At 32.6% G+C, this 22,178-nt stretch overlaps 1 protein-coding gene across 1 annotated transcript in view; it reads right to left on the bottom strand.

Annotated features, from left to right (window-relative positions):
• MTX2 (metaxin 2) overlaps positions 1-22,178 on the bottom strand; it is a 67,412-nt gene that overhangs the window by 15,979 nt on the left and 29,255 nt on the right. The window contains exons 4-8 of the mRNA XM_036879449.2: positions 6,646-6,718; positions 2,651-2,727; positions 1,232-1,324; positions 725-763; positions 217-342 (exon numbers count right to left, since the gene is read on the bottom strand). Of these exons, the coding sequence (XP_036735344.1) occupies positions 217-342; positions 725-763; positions 1,232-1,324; positions 2,651-2,727; positions 6,646-6,718 (408 nt within the window). The remainder of the gene's footprint in view (positions 1-216; positions 343-724; positions 764-1,231; positions 1,325-2,650; positions 2,728-6,645; positions 6,719-22,178) is intronic.

Consider the following 22,178-nt stretch of genomic DNA (forward strand, 5'->3'; position numbering starts at 1 on the left):
ATTTCTTTTTTGAACTTTTCTATATTATATTATTTGTTTTACAACTAGCACATGTAATTTTTTATAAACCAAAATTACTTCGTATCAGAGAAAATATGAATAAATGTTTTGTTAATTATTTTGTTATGTTGGGATTTGTTTAAAGGGTTGTCAATACAAAACATAAATTGTAATGTATTAAAGTTGACAGTTTTGTCAACTTCAGTCTGAACTGACCTGGTCCAGAGTCTTGTTACCCCATCCAATAGCTTTCATCTTACGTTTGACTTCCCACTGTTTCTGATAGGCCAAAATATGATTCAGAGGCCAAGGATAAGGAGATCCATACCTAGCACGAGTAATCTAAAGCAAAAAAATTGTGTTAAAAACATGATTCTTTCTAAAAACAAACCATGTTTTTCAAATAGAATTCTAAGGGAAATATATTTTCAGAAAACACAAAAACAGTCAGAAAAAAACACATAGCTTGCAATCTAGAAATTAAAATTTTAAACCATTCCCTTTAAAAATATATAAACTTTTATGTACTTTGAAACCTGTTATATCAAACAATGACACATAGCTTTCCTAAAATGTATGTGCAAGCAAAATTAAGGTAAGTGAAAAACTCTATCACTAATGGCATAAACCACAATGTTTCATTTATGAGCAGGGACTTACAATTCTGAGCAAAAGTGTTTTCTCATTAAATTTTAATTAAGATAAATGCTGCAGAACCACTCACCTCCCCAACTGTAGCTTCATCACACCACTGAAGATACAACTAGGAACAAAAGAACAGTCACTAAAACTTCAGAACACCAAAGAGAAAATGGATAAAGGAAGTTATTTCTTGCCATGGTAATTTTTTATAAGCCAACTTTATAAAAGTCACACATGCAAGGGTTTTTCTTTTCTTGGCTAATGTTGCTATACAGATTCATTAAATTTAATGATGGTACTTAATAAAAATATTTCTTATACATTTCTAATACCAGTAAAATATTTTACAGATATTATTTAAATAAATTTCAGAAAACCAAAGCAAAATAATGAGTGGGCAAGAATCATTACTTTTTACAAATAGAACAACTAGAACTAAAAATGTCAGGCAACTTGTTCAAAGATAATGATGTCCAATAATTTAGGTAACTATCTAAGCCCTAGAATTGCTTGACTATTTTCCTATTTCTCAATAAATTTAAAATAACACAGAAGAAGGATTATCAAGTCCTATTATTTTCTATTATACCTCTGCAGTCAACAGCATATTGTTGACTAATTCCATGTAGGCTTTCATTTCTGCTTTTTGGACTTCATCCAGCCCATCACTAAGAGAATGGCCCTAAAGGGAATTAAAAAAAATTTTTTAAAGCACCATATTAAATATACAAAAACTTTCAGTTATCTTACTACCAAGTAATATAACATTAATGTTTTTACTGCAAATATCCAATGGATTAATTTCCAAAATGCCTCCTAAAACAAAATAATTTTATATAAAATAATAATATTCTGCTATTGCTTTAAAATGCTAAGTAGTATTTATTTGTCATTATAAAAATGTATCTTTCAACGGACAAAATTACATTATCAGTTATTTCACCAAAGAAGAAAAAAAGAATGGTCAGTAAACCATGATTTTTAGATTAACCTTATTAGTAATAAGTGCCAAAATATTACAGTGTATTGCTTATAAAGTGGTCAAAGATGAAAAAAATATTAATAAAGGTATAGAGCAAGAGACACTAATTTCTAAATTCTAACACACTATAGTAATGAGTAGATGCATAAAATGGTATAACCTTTACTTCATTCAGGCAAACTTTTGTAAGATTTTAAAAATGCATACACTATAATCTCATAATATCACTCTTAGGAATACAAAGTACAAAGGTATATATACAAGAATACAAAGGTATATATACAAGTACAAAGAGTACAAAAGTATATATACAAGAAAGAGTACAAAGGTACATATACAAGAGTACAAAGGTATATATACAAGAATATCAAAGCACTCAATAACAGCAAAAAATTGGCAACACTGTCCATCAAAAAGACTTAATAAATATAAAACAACCACATAATAGAATACTATACAACTATTTAAAAGGATGATGCATATCTATATTATCTAGTCATTAGCATGGAAGAATTTCTAAACATATTGATGATTCTAAAAGGCAGGTTAAAAAAATAACACGTAATAGTATGATCTACATTTTTCTTTAAGTGCAAAGAGAAAAGTCTGGAAGGATGCTTCCCAAAATGTTAATGGGGGTTGTCCTTAGATAACCATTAAAATCTACTCTGAATAATTCAAATAGATAAACTAACACATTCAACTTTTAAACATATCCTGTATCTCCCTTCTCAAAGGTTAACCTGACATTTTATAACACCTACCAGTTTTCATTAATGTCCAAAATTCTCATAAGCAAAAGTTAGAAAATTATCTACCATTTTGTAAAAATCAAATTACCTCTTTGGCCATTGATTTACATTATGGGAAAAAAACCTTACACTTTAGAAATATTTCCCAGTAGTTTATATTGGCATCTTATAAAACTAGGTTAAAATCAATGTACATGTTAAGACACACTGAAGAATGATGAATGAGTTATTTAGGGGTAACTGTGATCAAATGTATTTATATATTTTTTATTACCTTGGCTTTAACAAATTGGACTATTGGACCAAGTTCTGATACTACTTGATTTCCTACATGGATAAAAGGTACTTTACCTGTTGAGGAAAAAGAAAATGTGTGAAAACAGCTTTTCGTAAACTTGTTTTTGCTAATGAAAGGAAATTAACACAAAACTGGAGTATGTTTTTTAATACAGTGATTTCTTTATTTTTTTAATTACAGTTAAATGTGTATATTAAATTCTGCAAATTTTCAAACACTGATTACTAATTTTAAAACAAAGTAAAAAAGAACAAGGAGATTAATTTCTAGAGTTCTCACATATATAGTAACACTTTATTCCCTTTTCAGAGCTATACTAACAAATCACTCATATAGCAGTAAATACTAATTATTCAGATTACGTGAACCAAGCCCAGACGCTGGTTCACTACCACTGATAGACTTCAAAGAAATTTAACTGGTCCTTCTCTTCAGAGTACAATGAGTCGATCCATATTTTAAACTACATTTACAAAGACTTCTTTTTACATCTTCTACCTTTATATCTCAGATACCCATTAAGGTCAATATTTTAAGCACATAATGGTACATTAATTAAATGTCTTAGACTAAAAAATACCAGGAATTAAGAGAATTAAGAATTTCTGCCTACCAGCAGATAGATGGATAAAACAGTTGATTTCTGAGATGGTGGGAATGTTCTATATTTGACTCATATAGTTGAGTATTTCTTGTATGTAAAAATGAATGAACTACCGATTCATGCAACAACATGGATAAATCAGAGAAACACAGAATTGAATATAAGAATCCACAAAAAATAGAGCACAGGGTGTATCACTGTATTTACATGAATGTCCAAAAACAGCAAACTAAGCTAAGGTGCTAAAAGTCTGAATAGTGACTGCTTTTGGATGGTACTAGGGAATTGGATAGAAAGGGGAAGAACATAAATTTCTGAAGTGATGGCAATATTCTATATCTTGATCTGACAAAGCTTGTCAAATGTGCAGTTAAAATTTGTTGACTTTTTTACATGTTAATTATACTTCAACAGTAAGCAAAAACATATGCATCTGAATGTATATTTATGAAAAAATTAGTTTGTTGGCTATTATTTCACTTTTGAAATATATTTGATATTTTACATAGTATTAAATACATATGTACAAAAAGAAATAAATACAATAAAAAAAAAAAAAAAAGAATTTCTGAAGGTATACTGGCTTATGAATTATAATACAAAGTATGTTCCCAACACATGAGAAAAAAGAACAAGTTGTATAAACAGATTCTTTAAATAAATGCCATATAAAAAAGTAGTATTTCACTTTTATAAATATTAATAGTTGATCAAATTATCAAAGAAGATGAAAACAAAGTCATCTCTAAATAGCAATGAAGTTTACCCCCAAAAGGTAGAGGATGAAACTTGCTGTCAGACCTAGTTCAAAAAGAGTTCACACTAACAGCAGGTTTCTTTCGTGGACCATTTCAATAGATTGACTCCTTCTGGGCTTAGTCACCCAGAAGGTAATGGCTGAGGTGCAGAGCACCAACAAAAGCTTTATCTGTATCCACAGGATAGCATGCATTACAAAGGAAAGGGAAGCCTTTCGGAACACAACTCAACAGATGTATTTAGAAGAAATTTCCAGGTTACCAATATAAAAACATTGAATTCTTCATTCCTTTCTTCTACTGCTTTTTAAATCTTGCAAAAAAAGAAAATTTCTAACCTGGATAAGCATTAGGTCATACCATGTTCTAACTTGGGATAAAATCTTTGTAACTACTATACTGTGAGAAATAGTATAGGTCTGCCAAAATAAAATGATCTAAGAATGGAAACTATTTGTCAATGAATGCCTAGGCTGAAGGGCATTTTGGGGTATAACATTTTGAGAGCAGTGTATTTCTCAATTTCAATAACCAGTTTGGAGTTCTTGGAAAAAAGAGTTTGAATTTTATTTCTTAAAAATACTTCTAGCATAGATTGTGAGACAGGGAAATAATATAGCTCATCAACTGATTACTCAGATGTCTCTAAATATAAAGAGATATAAATATCAAAACAACAGTTTAGAAGTGAATTGCTTTCTGTCACTAGCTTGACAACATGGAGCCAATGTTATATCCTTGTTTGCACATATCATGCAAAATCACAGTGAGACAGTTATTCTCTGGCACCAACAAAGGCCATAAAAGAAAAATGAGAGCCCTGTTTCTTATTTTAGGCAAAAGAATCATTTTTAGAACTTCTTTTATATTTAAAGAAAATAAGATGTTGCCAAACAAGTTTATAGATTCACAGAATATTAGAAATAGAAAGGACCTTGGATGTCATCTAATCCAACTACCTTATATTACAGATGAAGTCTTAGTCTCGAAGAGACATGGAATTTCCCAAGGTAACTGTCATTATGTGACAAAGTTACAAAACTTTTAGAATAACAATTTCCTCTCAGACAGTCTTTTGACTACCCCATGATTCTTTCTGCTTCAAAAATCTTCCACAAGATCAAACAATAAAATAAAACATTTCCTGATCACCCCAAATCATAAGATCTACATTTACAAAGACTTCTTTTTACATTATTACAAAGAATAATATTAGAGATAAGATGAAAATTAAATACCTTGACAGAAAGTACTATTTTCACCTACCTATAGAAGACTCCCCCTATTAATGTATGCATGCATATACTATAGTCTCTATATTTACTTGTTTGTTTCATGGAGTCTATAAAAAGAAGATATCTATCTACCTAAGTACACTATACTAAGTCTAGTATAGTCATTTTAAGAAACAGGTAGATGAACTATATGGCTTCTCCTCATTTGCCAAAGATACTAAATTTAGTATTAGACTGTTGACCTTTTTATATGTATATCTACATTTCTTTGTATGACTACACAGAGGAAAAGGATGGATAGGACCCAATATAATTCATTTCACCAGAATTCAGTGAAGCTTATAAAAACTATATACAAAATTAACACAAAATGAGTCAACCTAAAATATGTCTACCTTTATAAGTCCAGAAATTCTCTCATGGAAATGTTTTTAAATGTACATACATACACTTATAAATGTAGATGTATTCATACAGACTTTGTGGTGTGTATGTAAAGGGTATCTTCACAGCTTCTGACATCATTACCACCCTTAAGAATACCACCCTTAATATGAAAAAAATGTTTAACACAGGTCATTACTAAATTATCATCACAATGAAAAGACAGATAAATGTCTCCCCAAAAAGCAAGTGCCAAACAGTTATATACAACAGATTTATTCATAAAGGAGTGATTCTATGTGTTGCTATTGTTCCAGTAAAACATTACAATAATCCATACCAGTTCTATTAAATACTTATTTAACAGCTTTATGGCACTATTTTTGTATATTAAAAATTATCTGAGTCACATTCACTTAAAACTGTACTTTAATCCACTAATATAAGACAGGAAAGGTAATATGACAAAAAATAGCAGAAAGGCTATTATAAAATCTTAATAAAATGTATCTGAAAACCTGCTAAAACAAAAAGAATTAGAACCAAAAAAATTAAGAGATGATACACTTTAAGATCTATTACAAGCTAGTAAGTATATAAAATTTCTTCTTCCATCTGTATAATGGCAGAATGTAATTCAGAAAAGTGTGTTTAATAATGAATGGATTCATTAATATTAAAATTTGTTTTCTAAAAAAAAAAAACAACAGTCCTGTGTAAATAAAACCAGGAAAATCTGAGATTACATGCTTTTTTAATATTTACTATTTAGAACAATTCCCATAATTTTCCAGTAACTATCTCCAATCACAGAGTTGAAATGAGTAGATATGCTCACCCCAAGACTTTCAAGTTTGCAATTGTTACTTATAAATTCTTGGGAAAATCTTTTTTAAATATAGGCATTTTTAAAATCTAGGTGTGCACTGGACTACCACTGTGATTTTATCAAAGCAGAATATTAATAGAGAAGGAAAAAAAACCACTTACCAGATGGAGACATATATTCTGCATTTGCTCTACAAACCACTTTAATAGGCAGATTACACATTTGCAAAAAGGCCTGTAAATCAACAGAATTACAGTAAGCCCAGTAAAAGTACATGCATATTTGAACACAACTTTTTATTTACTTATTTTCTAAACTTACCAACTCATACAGCAATCCTTTATTGGAAAAGAATTAATCAATTTAAAGTGAAATATTTGTATTCCAAACATAAATAAAATGTCATTTCACTACTAAAAAAATCAGTATAACTTAGACACCAGTAAGTATATAAAATGTAAAGCATTTATACATTCTTAAGGAAGGAAATATAAATTATCCACACTTATTTTACTGCACTAGTTTATGTAAGTCAGCAATACTATATAGTGCTTTAATTTCATTAAAAGATGACTAAAGTCCAAATTTTATAACCACTGCTTAATTCAACTACTCTTTACAAGATCATCATCTTTCTTGTCTTAGGGGAAAACTCTCAAAATGTTATTTCTACTATTTCAGAGTTCTCCCCAATAACACTCAGTATCCTAATACGTAGTTTTTATGCTCACTAATATACTTTTTAAAGTCATAAATTGTTTATTTTCACTGTTTATAATAAAAACTTTATAAGCAATTTAAATATCTAACAATAGGGAACAGGTAAATCATTTATGGTAAATTCAAACCATGGAGTTTATGCAAGCAATTTAAAAAATCATGAGTTATATCTTCACATGCTGCCTGAATAAGAACTTTACTTCCCAGACTCCCTTACAACTGAGAGTGACTGATGTCTATATCCTGGTCAATAGGACTGAAAAGTTCTGGGCAACTGTTAGCAAGTTGCTTTAAAAGGAAGGGATGTGACTTCTCTTTTTTTCCTTCCTGCTGACTAGAACATGACAGGATGACTTGATAAAAAAGCCACAGCAGCCAAAAAGTAGCCAAGAAGTAGAAGCTGAGTGTTGAGGATGGTAGAGCATCAGGAGTAAAGAAGCCAAGATCTCTGATAAAACATGCAGTCACCAAACCTAGATTACCTGTGCTCATAAGAAAAAGAAATAAACTTCTATCTTTTTAAGCCATTGCTATTCTGGGTTTTCTATCACTGACAGCCAAATCTAATCCTAATTAGTTCACCAATTACCACTTGTAGGTTTAAACACCACTTCACCGAATCAAAAGTTTATTCCTCTGTGTCTAACTGTACACTAACAGCCTCAAAATACTATAACCTGTGCTCCCAAATTATAACAGTAGGCTTCATGACTGACTCACAAATACAGAGTAGGGTAGTGGTTCTCAAACATCATGAAAATCATGTGGAAGGCGTGTTAAAACAGATTGCTAAGAAACAGAATAAATACAAACAGCTCCTTCAAGAACACTGGATGAGAAGAAAAGGGAGAAGGGATTAGAGGAGCTCTTTTGGATTACATATGTCTCTGTATCCAATGATGGAGAGAGGTTGAACTTGTTAAAACAAAAATTTTTTTTAAAGTGGCAATAGGTGGAAATCACAAGCAATAGGTAGAGTAATTGACATACATAATGGCCATACATAAGAAGGTAAATCGGATAAGAGCACAGGTAGACAGTATCTTGTTTCTGTCAGGGAACAGAACACTTCGCCTGCAGTGCCAGGGGCGGTCAGAATCAGGGACGATGAGTGCAAGCTGGTAAGTGAGAACAAGAAAATGAGGGAGTGCCCTCATTCTGTGAGATGGGAGGAGAAATCACCTGGGGAAAATGAAGGACTTAGAGAGGATGGAGGCTTTCAGAACAGCAAAAAAAAATTGAAAGAACTATTTAATGTATCTTCTCAAAGGCCTAAGTAATATTCAGTTGTTTGTTAGCAATCATAATACTATGTAAAATAGTAAATATATTTTGCTAAACTACATGTATAGTGGTTAACTTTACTATTATTCAAAAAAGCTGTGTTTCATTAAAAAAGATTAAGCAAAATTGTAATACTCTGCAATCAAAGCCACGTTTCTTGTCCAGTAATTTTTATACTTCTAGAAAAAAACAAATGACTTAATTTTGACCAATAACTTAATGACACTCAACTTACCACAGACCTCAATTGATGGCATATATTATCTAATATTTGATGACATGATAACTAATTCTAGTTAGCCAAAGATTAATGTTATAGCAGTTACTACAATTACTCTTCATCCCTGATTCAAAACAAATTTTCAGAATTAATCTGTAGTTCACAAAGAAGTCTGATGTCACAAAGTATTTCCATCCAAACATTAAAAATGCAAAACAAAACATTATCATGACTATTTTCAAGAATATAAAAACTCAAAATCCAAACCAGGCTTTGATTCAAACAGTACTTCTCTTTTCTTTTGCAAGACAAAAGAAAATCTCCAAGCAGTTCTAAATAGTACTTTCACCTTTCACTTCCATTTTCAATCTCTTCTCTGTACCCTAAATGCTTCAAATAAAAGGCATGACACACCAATCTATAATACATTTTATTTTCAATTCTGAAATAGCAATCTGCATATTTTTATTCTTATATAAATCCAAAGAATAATGCAGTTCTAATTACAATTTTTTAAAAAAGAGGATAACTTAGTCAATTCCTATTCCTCAATTGGATACTTTATTCCAAACTATTTCAAGTGTCTGACCACATAAAATACTTTAAATCAAAAGCTTAGTGCATCCTATCAGATAATGATCTACAACTATGCTGTCCAATATGGTAGCCATTAGTCACCTACAGCCATTTAAATTAATTAAAGTAGAATAAAATTTTTAATTCAGGTTCCCCAGTCACACTAGTCACATTTCAAGTGCTCAATAGTCACATGTGGCTAGTGGCTACCATGTCCACTGAACAGCACAAACATTTCCAACATCAGAGAAAGTTCTATTGGACAGCATGGAGAAAGGTCGAGCTGATAATCAGCGTATAAAAGACATCTCAGCAAGACAGGCTGACATTATCTGAAAGTGATTAGTCTAAATATTATAGAAACAACTAGCATAATACTACAGTGTCCACCAACCACCCAAGGGATCAATTTTTGATGACAGTGACACATTAAATACCATAATATTTTCAATTTCAGGAAGAACTAATATAGGGCTTACTGATTTGTTGAGCAACTCCAATTGATAAAATGGTCAGGTAAATTTATTAACATGTGGAAAGTAAGAACTTAAGAATGAATAATTTAAAACTATAGCCAATAATATTCTTTGAATATAAACTTATTGAGTACCTAAGTACATGAAGAGTAGGGAATTTTTTAAACACAGGTACGTACATACATGCACACATAATGTAATATCCAGTACCTGACTTCTAAGAACCTGGTATTTAATAAACTTGATGTTGTTTTAACATATTGAGTAAACTAATTAAACGCATAATGTCAAATATTCATTAAAGGAGAAGGGTACTTAAGATATTGATATAGTTTTTATTCTTAAAAAAATTTCAAATCATAACCAGTTAAACGTCAAGGATTGAACTTACACATTTTTCTCTACAACTGTTTAAAAAATCTACTAAAGTAACAGTGAAAAAATAAAAAACTCACAAACCCAGAAAGATACAAAGAATGAGAAAGGGAAACAAAGCAAACCAAAGATGTCAACCCATTTTTGTAAGATGGAAAGCAGACTTGGCAGGGCAGAGGCAGCTGCAACATAAGATAAGAGCACACAGAGGAGAAAATCAATACATTTGCATCACAGAAAGCAGGTAGACTCCAAAACTGGAGTCACCAAGTATTGCAGAAGGCAGAGGTGAGGTAGGGCACTAAAAATAGGGTTGGATGAAAGTATGTATAAGCATCACACAACTAGCCTGCGCTCGATCTGGCAGGAGGCAGAGGTCTGTTCTCTGGAAAAAGCCTACAAGAGAGACTTCTGCATCAAGACCAAACACAACAGAGAGCAAAGGGTAGGGGTCACACTGAAAAGAGGAAGGTTAAGATGAAGAATACACACTAACTAAAGAAACCCCAGCAACCCTCTCCCTCTCTCAGCTCCTAAACACTGGCAGCCAAATTAAGTCCCTCCAGGATGTCTCTCTGTAGAGAAGACCTACAAATACCGATGGTTTGGATGGGGATGGGGTGGGACAGCGGCCAACAAAAATGGCAGCTTATTGTGCAATCAGTCTACACTGAAGCCCACGTATCAAAAAGTCCCTCACCAACCCATTAGCCTGACTCTTAAATATGAATTGTTAGCAGAGATCAACAGATACTTGGGGAAAGTTTCAAACATAAAATACAGAGCCAAAACAAGCCACAGAAAAAAGGAATCGAGAGGAAACAGAAAATGCAGAGAGAAGACAACCTCAAAGAAAGATTATAATGGCTAATGTTTATTAAGCACTATGTGCCAGGTACTTGCTTTACCCTATGAGGTGGGTATAACAAATATCCCTATAAGGAAGGAATGGAGGGAGGGGGAGGGAGGGAGGGAGGAAGGGAGGAAGAGAGGAGGGAGGAAGGGAGGAAGAGACTAGAAGAAAGAAAAGAAACAAAAATGAAAAGATGGTAAGCATACAAAGGACTGAGCAAATATATGACACTAAATATCTCAACAGCAATTCCAGAAGCCAGATTATCACAAGGCCTTCAAAATTCTAAGGAAAAATCTTGCCAATCTAAAATTCTACAAGCAGCCAAGTTATCTATCAAATATGAAGACAGAAGAAAACTGGTATCACACAAGCAAGGTCTTTAAACTTTTATTTCCCATATACCCTTTCTCAGGAAGCTAAAAAACAATATGCTACACAAAATTAAAATAATAAACAAAGAAAAAAAGAACATGGAATCCTGAAAATAGGGAATCCAACATAAAAGAAAAGCAGAAAGAATATCCTGGATGATATCTTAAGAAAACAGCTCTGAAGCCAGCCAAGAAATGTTCCAATTAAAGTAGCAGCATCAAGGGTTTCAAAGATAATACTTAAAAAAAAAAAGAAGGACCTGATACGTTTGACCATTATGAAGGGGGGTTTCACAGTTCAGTCAAAGAATTTAGGAGAGAAAAGTACCCAAATGAATTAAATAAAGTAGTTACCTGAAGGGGGAAAAAAAAATCACATAGAAAGAATATGTTCATAGTACACTGAGCCACTCAGCTGAGATCAGTATTTACATTCTAATTATAATACAAACACTAAATATTAATTAACCAAAAAAATGAGAGAATTATTGGAAAGATGGGGAAGGAGTGAGGAGGACTGTTATAAGAGGTGAATTTCATAGTGGAATTCAATAGATATATTTAAAATTAAAAAATGAAGTAACAACACTATCTTCAAAATACAGAGGTAAACACCTGGGAACATAAGACAGCTAAAAGAATGCAAAATGATTGTCTCTGGTTATCAGGATTTGGAGTAAGGTAAAAATGGAACAATGTACTGGTGTGCGCACGCACGCATGCATGCATGTGTGTATGTGTGTGTGTGTGTGTGTGTTAAGTTTCTCATACATTGCTGGTGGGAGTACAAATTAAGCCAACCACTTTGAAAATGGTATTGTCTACCATTAAGCATAAGCTTTCCCTATCAGCCAACAATTCTACTCCCAGAGATATACCAAAAACAAAACAAGGCATAGAGCCAGTAATATACATGTACAATGTTCATAGCAGCTTGATCCATAATAATCAAATACTGGGAACAACTCAAGCATCCATTAACATGAGTAGCAAATTCGACTCTAAAATTCCTAACTCCAAGCTAAAAAAGATGTATGTCACCAACTGCTATTATGAGAAAGGAAAAAATAAGTACAAAATTATACATTTTTGACTCTAAGTTCTTTAGAAGTAGCATTCACTGGGAACTTTTAAATCAGAGAAATTCTAGAAACAGTCCAAGAGGATGACACCAACAGTATTCCACAAAGATTCTAAATTCTATTTTTTCAGTAATTACTTTTAGATCATATCTTCTGGGAACTATGGCTCAGAGTTTTCATAATAGCTGGTTTTGAGAAATACGTCTCATTTACACATAATTGAAAGTAAGGTCATAAGTCTAAAGAAACAGCAATCTGTTAGCAATCAATTCAACTCTTAAATCCTAGATTCAAAAGTTGTTACTGTATCTGAAAATAGCACTGCTTTGATTAGATTATAAAAACAGCAGCTAAGTATGGGAAAACCTTTCAAATGTTATAGATAACAGAACATCAGAAGTACAGACAGGGATCCTAGTATAGCAATTCTTCAGTAACATAGTGGCAAGGCTTCTGATTCTTCTTGTTTTTATTTCAGGTTCCTTTTAATTCTAAAACTAGCTTTTATATTAATTTCCAGTTATATGCTGGTATATAACTAGCAAATAATGGTTATTAGCACAAAGAATGAACAGAACATAAGAAATCAGAATGATGACATCAAATTACAAAATAAAGAGTAGATAAGTCAAAAAGTCAGTAAACCTAGTTCTAGTCGTAGGTAAGTTTTCTTAATGAACCAACAGAAACTTCTGATACAAAACAAAGGCTACTTAGTCAGAATTCAAAACACAAAATTTATGCTCAACCACTGGTTGGGGTATAAATCAATGTAATCTTTAGGAGGGCATTCTGTTAACACCTATCAAAATTCTAAATCCACGTATCCTTACCCAGCAATTCTATTGCTAAAAAATATATCATATGGAAATATTTTCATAAAGTGATATTAGATATGTATAAGGATATTCACACCTAAGCCCTATTTATAGCAGCAAAATAAAAATTGTAAGAAGAGCCTAATACTCATCAATGAGAAACTGGTTCGACAGACTGGTGAATCCATCAATGGAATATGTGCAGTCTTCAAAAAAGAATGGAGTCATTCCTCAAGTAAACTTCTACTAAATACCAAAAAATATTTCTCATTTGGAATCTCCTGTAAGGGTTACTGAATTACCTAAGACAATATGCACCAATGCAAATTAAAACCACAATGATATATCACCTCACACCAGTTAGGATGGCCAACATCCAAAAGACAAACAACAACAAATGTTGCTGAGGATGTGGAGAAAGGGGAACCCTCCTACACTACTGGTGGGAATGTAAATTAGTTCAACCTTTGTGGAAAGCAGTATGGGGGTTCCTCAAAAAACTCAAAATAGAAATACCATTTGACCCAGGAATGCCCCTCTTAGGAATTTACCCTAAGAATGCAGGAGCCCAGTTTCAAAAAGACATATGCACCCTATGTTTATCGCAGCAATATTCACAATAGCCAAGAAATGGAAGTAACCTAATTGTCCATCAGTAGATGAATGGATTAAGAAGATGTGGTACACATACACAATGGAATATTATTCAGCCATAAGAAGAAAACAAATCCTACCATTTGCAACAACATGGGTGGAGCTAGAGCATATTATGCTCAGTGAAATAAGCTAGGCAGAGAAAGACAAGTATCAAATAATTTCACTCATCTGTGGAGTATAAGAACAAAGAAAAAACTGAAGGAACAAAATAGCAGCAGACTTACAGAACCCAAGAATGGACTAACAGTTTCCAAAGGGAAAGGGACTGGGGAAGATGAGTGGGAAAGGAGGGATAAAGGGAACAAGGGGAATTATGATTAGTACACATAATGTTGTGGGGGGGCATGGGGAAGGTACTGTAGCACAGAAAAGACAACTAGTGATTCTATAGCATCTTACTATGCTGATTGACAGTGACTGTAATGGGGTATGTGGTGGGGACTTGATAATGGGGGGAATATAGTAACCACAATGTTGCTCATGTAATTGCATATTAATGATACCAAAACAAAAAAAAAGACAATATGCACCAAATGAAACAGTAAGAAGCCCAATCTTGAAGGCCACCCCATCTCTTTTGTGGACAAAGATGTCAGAAGTCCCTTCAGATCAATATAATCTTTGTCAACACTTTCCTGTAAGTATGGTAATATCAAGGTATTAAGAAATGGATAAAGCTACAGGTACTATGCAGAAATAAAAACACAACCAAGGACAGTTTTGATCTTTGGGCTTCAGTCCCCTGTATCTATAGCCCATCAGGTTTAAAAACTGAAAAGTCATTTTAACACCTGGTTAAATAAGAAGCTTTAAGAAGCTAAGAAGCCATCCAGTAAGAGCAATATTATCTTCTGAAAATGTACTGAGAAGTAACACATGAAGGAGTCACTGTCAGCAGAAGTCCTTTAAAAGTTCAGCAACTATGGACCAAACATCAGATTTAAAATGAGCATGCAGGTCCTAAAATTAATATAAGTAGGTAAGCAGAATAACATTTATGAGCGAATCAAACAAAACATCTCAAATATTACATAGATCTAGTTTCTTCAAGTCTGTATTTCTAAAGAAATATAATATTCCAGAAAGAATCAGGAGAACAGTGAAATAAATTTAAAGGCAAAAAAGCATCCATTTCTCTTACAGAAAACAAATATGATAGTTCCTGACAAAAGTAAGGGAATAGAATCTACATTAAAAGCTTTAAAATTTCAAATATTCTTTGTTTTAATTGCATTGTTAATCCAAAAAAAAAGGTAATTAAAAATACACAAGTTCATGAAATGGTGAAAAGGGATCAGTCCTGGTTGAATGGAAGCAAGGCCAGCTAACAACATGCCTGCCCTGTTCGCTACTGCCTCACTGAGATGCTGTCCTTACCATCATTCAAAGTTATTTGACTTTCTGTTGCCAACTCATAAGCCAAATCACTCTCATGACTGGGTGACCATTAGCATATATGTACTCCTTAACTGTCACTGGTTAAATACCCTAGGCGAACCTAATGGATGCTAATAAGAATCCAGATTTAAGCAGCAAGTTGTGTAACTGGACTAGAGTATCTTTTAAAAAATGGGAATCCTCTGCATCAGTCTTAAGAGTCAATATAGAACATTAACAGTTTATAGAGCAGATGTCTCACAGTGAGACATCCTTGGAGGAATTTTGGTGACCGCATTAGCTTGAGAGCATTCCTTTACCTTATGCACTCATTTCTAAAACGAAGACAATTTATCAGACAAATTAATCGAAGTGATGTATGTAAAACAATTTATACACCAACTGGCACACAGTAGTTCAATAAACATAAGGTACTGTTATTAAAATTAGTAGTTAGCAATAAATACTCATTTATCCATCTGCAAAGAAAGAAATACTAATCTTGGTGATTTCAAAAGAAAGATGATTTCACTATTACCTTTTAACACATCCATAACAGAAAAACAGAAAACCAATTATATACACGTGTACCTCATTTTATTGCACTTCACTTTACTGCACTTCACAGATAATACATGTTTTACAAACTGAAAGTCTGTAGCAACCCTGTGTTGACCAAGTCTATCGGTGCCACCATCTGCTCACTTTATCTGCCACATTTTGATAATTCTTGTAATATTTCAAGCTTTTACATTATTATATTTGTTATGCTAATCTGTGATCAGTGATCTTTAATGTTATTAATGTAATTGTTTTAGGGTATCAAAACTGCATCCATATAGGACAGTGAGCTTAAATGTTGGTTACGTGTGTTCTGACTGCTCCACTGACCTGCTGTTCTCCCATCTCTGTCCCTCTCCTAAGGCCTCCCTATTCTCTGAGACACAGCAATATTGAAATTAGGCCAAATAACAACCCTACAATGGCCTCTAAGTATTCAAGTGAAAGGAAGACATGCACATCTCTCATGGTAAATCAGAAGCTAGAAATGATTAAGCTTAGTGAGGAGGCTTGAAGGCCTATTATCACAGCACTATTTACAACAGCCAAGAAATGGAAGCAACCTAAGTGTCCATCAGTAGATGAATGGATAAAGAAGATGTGGTACATATACACAATGGAATATTATCCAGCATAAGAAGAAAACAAATCCTACCATTTCAAACAAAATGGGTGGGCTAGAGGATATTATGCTCAGTGAAATAAGCCAGGTGAAATGGATGCTTTTTGCCTTTAAATTTATTTCACTGTCAAAAGCCGAGACAAGCGGAAAGCTAGGCATTTTATGCCAGTTAGCTAAGTTGTGAGTGCAAAGGAAAAGTTCTTGAAAGAAATGAAAAGCACTACACCAGTGAACATATGAATGGTAAGACAGCAAAACAGCCTTATTGCTGACATGCAGAATGTTTTAGTGGATGGATAGAGGATCAGCCACAACATTCCCTTCAGCCAAAACCTAATCCAGAGCAAGGCCCTAACTCTCTTTAGCTCTATGAAGGCTCAGAGAGGTGAGGAAGCTGAAGAAAAGTTTGAAGCCAGCAGAGGTTGGTTCATGAGGTTTCAGCAAAGAAGCCATCTCTGTAACCTAAAAGTGCAAGGTGAAGCAGGAAATGCTGATGTAGAAGCGGCAGCAGGTAATCCAGAAGATTTAGCTCAGATCATTAATGAAGGTGGTTACACTAAAACAGATTTTCAATGTAGATGAAACAGCCTTCTATTGGAAGAAGATGCCATCTAGGACTTTCATAGCTGGAAAGGAGAAGTCAAAGATTGGCTTCAAAGCTTCAACAGACAGGCTGACTCTCTTGTTAGGGGCCAATGCAGCTGGTGACTTTAAGTTGACCAATGATCATTTACCATTCCAAAAATCCTAGGGCCCTGAAGAATTATGCTAAATCTACTCTGCCTATGCTCACTTAATGGAAAAGAGCCTGGATGACAGCACATCTGTTTACAACATGGTTTATATTTTAAATCCACTGTTGAGACCTACTGCTCAGAAAAAGATACCTTTCAAAATATTACTGCTCACTGACAATGTACCTGTTCACTCAAGAGCTCTGATAGAAATATATGAGAATAATGTTCTTCTCATGCCTGCTAACACAATGTCAATTCTACTGCCCACAGATCAAGGAGTCACTTCTATTTTCAAGTCTTATTATTGAAGAAATACATTTCATAAGGCTATAGCTGCCATAGATCATGATTCCTCTAATGGATCTAGGCAAAGTAAATTGAAAACCTTCTGGAAAGGAGTGACCATTGTAGATGCCCTTCAGCACGTTTGTGACTCATGGGAAGATGTCAAATTAACAACATTAGCAGGAGTTTGGAAGTAGTGGATTCCAAACCTCATAAATCACTTTGAGGAATTAACGATGAAGGAAGTGACTGCAGATGTGGTGGAAACAGCAAGAGAACTAGAATTAGAAGTGGAGCCTGAAGTTGGGACTGAAATGCTGCAATCTCATGATCAAACTTGAAAGGATGAGGGCTTGCTTCTTATAGATGAGCAAAGAAAGTGGTTTCTTGATACGGAATCTAGTCCTGGTGAAAATGCTGTAAACACTGTTGAAATAACAAAAAAAGGATTTAGCATATTACATAAACGTAGTTGATAAAGCAGCGGCGTGTTTGAGAAGATGGACTCCAATTTTGAAAACAGTTCTACTGCAGGTAAAATCCTACCAAAGAGCATCACACGCTACAGAGAAATCATTCGTTAAAGGAAGAGTCGATGGATGTGGCAATTGTCATTGCTGTCTTAAGAAACTGCCACAGCCTCCCAACCTTCGGCAACCAGCACCGTGATGGTCAACAGCCATCAAGACTGAGGCAAGACTCTCCATCAGCAAAATTATTACAACTCACAGAAAGCTCAGATGATGGTAGCATATTTTAGCAATAAAGTATTTTTAAATTAAGGCATGTATAGTTTTTTAGACATAATGATATTGCACACTTATAGTAGACTGCAGTATAATGTAGACATAACTTTGATATGCACAGGGAAACCAAAACATTCATTTGACTCACTTTATTGCAATATTTGCTTTGTGGTGGTCTAGAATTGAACCTATAATATCTCCAAGGTATGCCTGTATTGTAATTTAGTTATATTATTATCAAACAGCAAAGTTGTACACTAAGATAAAAATCTCTAAATAAACAGTAAAAGGATAAATAAGGGAATATAACCAAAATCCTTTTTTAAGAGTAATAAAGAGTAAATATATGATGACTATGTTTTCAGTATGTATTTTTATAAAATCTTTTCAATAAGGCAAAATCAACTAAATAAAGATATTTATTTTGGGAATAATTTTTTGAAGTCATACACACAGGTGAAAGAGAAACTGACCAATGAATTGATAAAAGGACTCCCCCTCCAAAACAGACGCTCCATTAGTACACACCAACCATGTCTATCTTGTTCACTACTTTTATTATCAGCAGACAATAGGTTCTCAATAAACATTTGTCTAATGAATAAGCCACAGATATTCAAAATAATAAATACAAATATACCTAAGTTCATAGAAAACTAGTAAGCTACAACAAAGATTGGCATTTTGTTATTTTATGGGACCAAAGCTCACCGCATTAAAAAGTTAAATATAGCTCCTCTTAAACTCTGAGATATTTTTAAAAATCAATAAAGTTACAAATATCAATAAGCAGATACGTTTCAGAAAAACAGTAACAGGAATTCAATTTTTTTAAATTAGCTATACAGTAATCATCAGAAATGACAATGCAATAAGTATAAAAAGCTTTAAATACAGCAAATGTATTAGCAAAAACATGAAATGCTATTAATAGCACACACACAGACAAATCACATCAGAGAATATGACTTTCCTTGGAACGACTCTCACCTGAAAACTACTCCTGGCATATTTGACTCAATTTTAGACACACTGACATCTGACAGCTGAGGGAAAAAAGTTCAGAAAGCAAGCAACAAAAAAGATAACCAGAAGAGGAAAAGATAAAAGTTTTCTGTTAGAATTAAATATAAATAAATGTAAGTTACAGGGTCCAAATTAAGCAAAAGAACTATAAAAGTCATAGGCACAGAAGGAATAATTCTTGTAACCTAAGAACCTAATTTAATTACTCAAAGGTAAAATCAACACTGCTTGACAATGAAAATATTAAAGTAATTCAAAATTTTAAAGAATTGTCCTTAAGTTTTTAAAAGATTAGGTGCTTTACATTTAGTATCATGATCAAGGTATAATATATACTATATTTAAGGAATTATAAACATAGCTTCTAAATGTATGCAAATCACATTAACAAAGTATCTAAATTCTAAATAGGGAACAAGCCATTTTTAGTCCAACAATGTTAAGTTATCTTTAGATAGCAGACTTCAGGTTTTCTTCTTTAGGACAAAGCTTCTATTCAACTCATAATTAAATTTGAAATATTCTATGTAACAATTCACTAAGAACTATTCTAAAGCATGCAATGCCATTTTCAGGACATAAAATGAAAACAGTTGTGAATTTTCATTCATATCTTGTTTTACCAGGACACAAAGGAAAATCTGTGACAACGTAAGAATTATTTTCCACCTTACTGAAGAGGCATGTTTTAAAATTAAAAACCATGAAATCTACCTACAAAATAATTCATTTTTTATATCAAACAGCTGCAGACTCTGTAATTGAAATAATGTGTCTAAGGTTACAAAGGAAAAGTGTTAGGTATCATTCTTGAAGTGACAGATTAAGTTCCTAATCCTGTTAAAGTAATAGCCATATTTGTAGTTTAACATAAATTAAGACCTTAATTATATTTGTGACTATTTTAAACAAAATAACAAATTCTTTTGTACCTGGGAATGTAATTTATAGCAAAGCCAGGTTCATTTTCCAGACCAATTTATTTCACACTGCAGAACTACTCTGGTATAATGGTATAATGTAATTCTTGTTGTAGAATGTTGAAACAGTAGATACACTAAAAGCACAGAAGAGGTTTGAAGATAAATGAAGATGCTATTCATTCAAGGATAATTTCATCTAAGAACTATATGAAAGATGTTTCACTCACACAGAGTAGTGTATGGCCTCAAATTTAAGTGTATTTTCAGTTCAAATATAATGTTGCTAGATCGATTATGTTGATACTGTATATCTAATGTTTCACTCACACAGAGTAGTGTACAGCCTCAAATTTAAGTGTACTTTCAGCTCAAATATAATGTTGCTAGATGGATTATGTTGATACTTTATATCTAATAATGAAGAATTCTAGCCTTTTTCTGTTTAAAAAATAGACTGTCATTTTTTTCATCTTACTGCTTTATTGTTCTGTTTAACAGCAACAAATTTTAAAATCCTGCTTGTTATTCTTACTATTTATACAGAAAGTATTTGGTTGACATTCTAACTTGCAATCTCTGAGAACTACAGGAGTGTACATTTTGCTAAGTTAAATAGATGTTTATGTTTGCAAACCATTACCTTCATATAACCATTTTATATTATTTCATTATTAAAACTGACAACTCTAACAGTCACCTAATTCTAATTTGAATGTCCTGCATTTTCACAAATCCTATGACTAATTTAAATGTTTTATATACACCATACCATCTATGTTTTGAGAAATTAGTACTTAACATGGAAAATATTTTTAATCTACTAAATTGTTTTCAACTTAAGTTCACAGTTATCTCCTCCAGAAATCACATTTTATATATTTAAATAATTTCAGGTGTTACAAGCACAAATCACCAAAATGCTTTAATACTTCCCATACATAAAAGGTGATATAAGATGTTCAATCTGAAGAATTTAAATTCAATGATATCAAGGAAACATTTGCAGCCTCCATTTTGCTCATTTTAGAATACTGAAGAGGATTTTGAGTCCCCTTATGTAATGAATGTTTGCTAAATTATCTCTTCCCCTTAGCTTCCTTTCCTTCTCCTAATCCCAAAAATGAATACAGAAGCCTAATTTTCCAGAGGATAACCAAAGTTGGAGAGATGAACAAACTTTAAAGAACTGAAGTTTTACACCTTATGAAACTTTACATTATGTCAATTTTTAAAATGTTTTTCATAAAACAGTATTCTATTAATTCTCTAGTAAAATATATCTATTGGTGACATCCTACTTGTATTTATATCAGGTTTAAATTGATACTTAAAAATTGTAACCATGAACAACTTGTTTAAAGCAAAAATGTATCCAACCAAACTGAAAATTCAAAATCATTTCCTCTAAAGTTCTGTAGGTAAACTGTCTACTGTGGCAATCTGATTGACATGACAAGAGTACAGTAGTTGCATTTTCACAACACAGTTGTTTCTCTAATGCAAAAACTGACCTTGAGTCAAAGTAAAGAATACTCCTCTCTCCTGCTCTTTCCCAATCACTACATTAGGATATTATTTTTTAATCACTAATTAATATGTCCACCTTAAAAAGCATCGTTGGCTTAAAGGAAAAAGCAAGGGTCAGCTAACAATTTGTCAGCAGGTCCAACATGTTAGTGTACATGGCCCAGCGTGAATGGGGCCTATAAAAATGCTGACTTTTTTTAATGACACAACATTCAGAAAAAAACTAAAATTTTTAATCAAATTAAAATAAAAATTTTAGTTTCTTTCTGATGTTTATTTTTTGGGATATTATTCACAAAGGATAGAGGAAAATGAGACTATTAAACAGAACAGTGATATTTCCCTTAATGTCATTCTTACTTCAAGTAAGCAAAAACTAAGTAAAAAGTAAGATTACTTTTTAATGTAGCATTGTAATAATGATCATCAGTTTGAGACAGCTCTAAAAAATAAAT

Source organism: Manis pentadactyla, chromosome 6, assembly GCF_030020395.1.
Source record: "Manis pentadactyla isolate mManPen7 chromosome 6, mManPen7.hap1, whole genome shotgun sequence".
NCBI lineage: Eukaryota > Metazoa > Chordata > Mammalia > Pholidota > Manidae > Manis > Manis pentadactyla.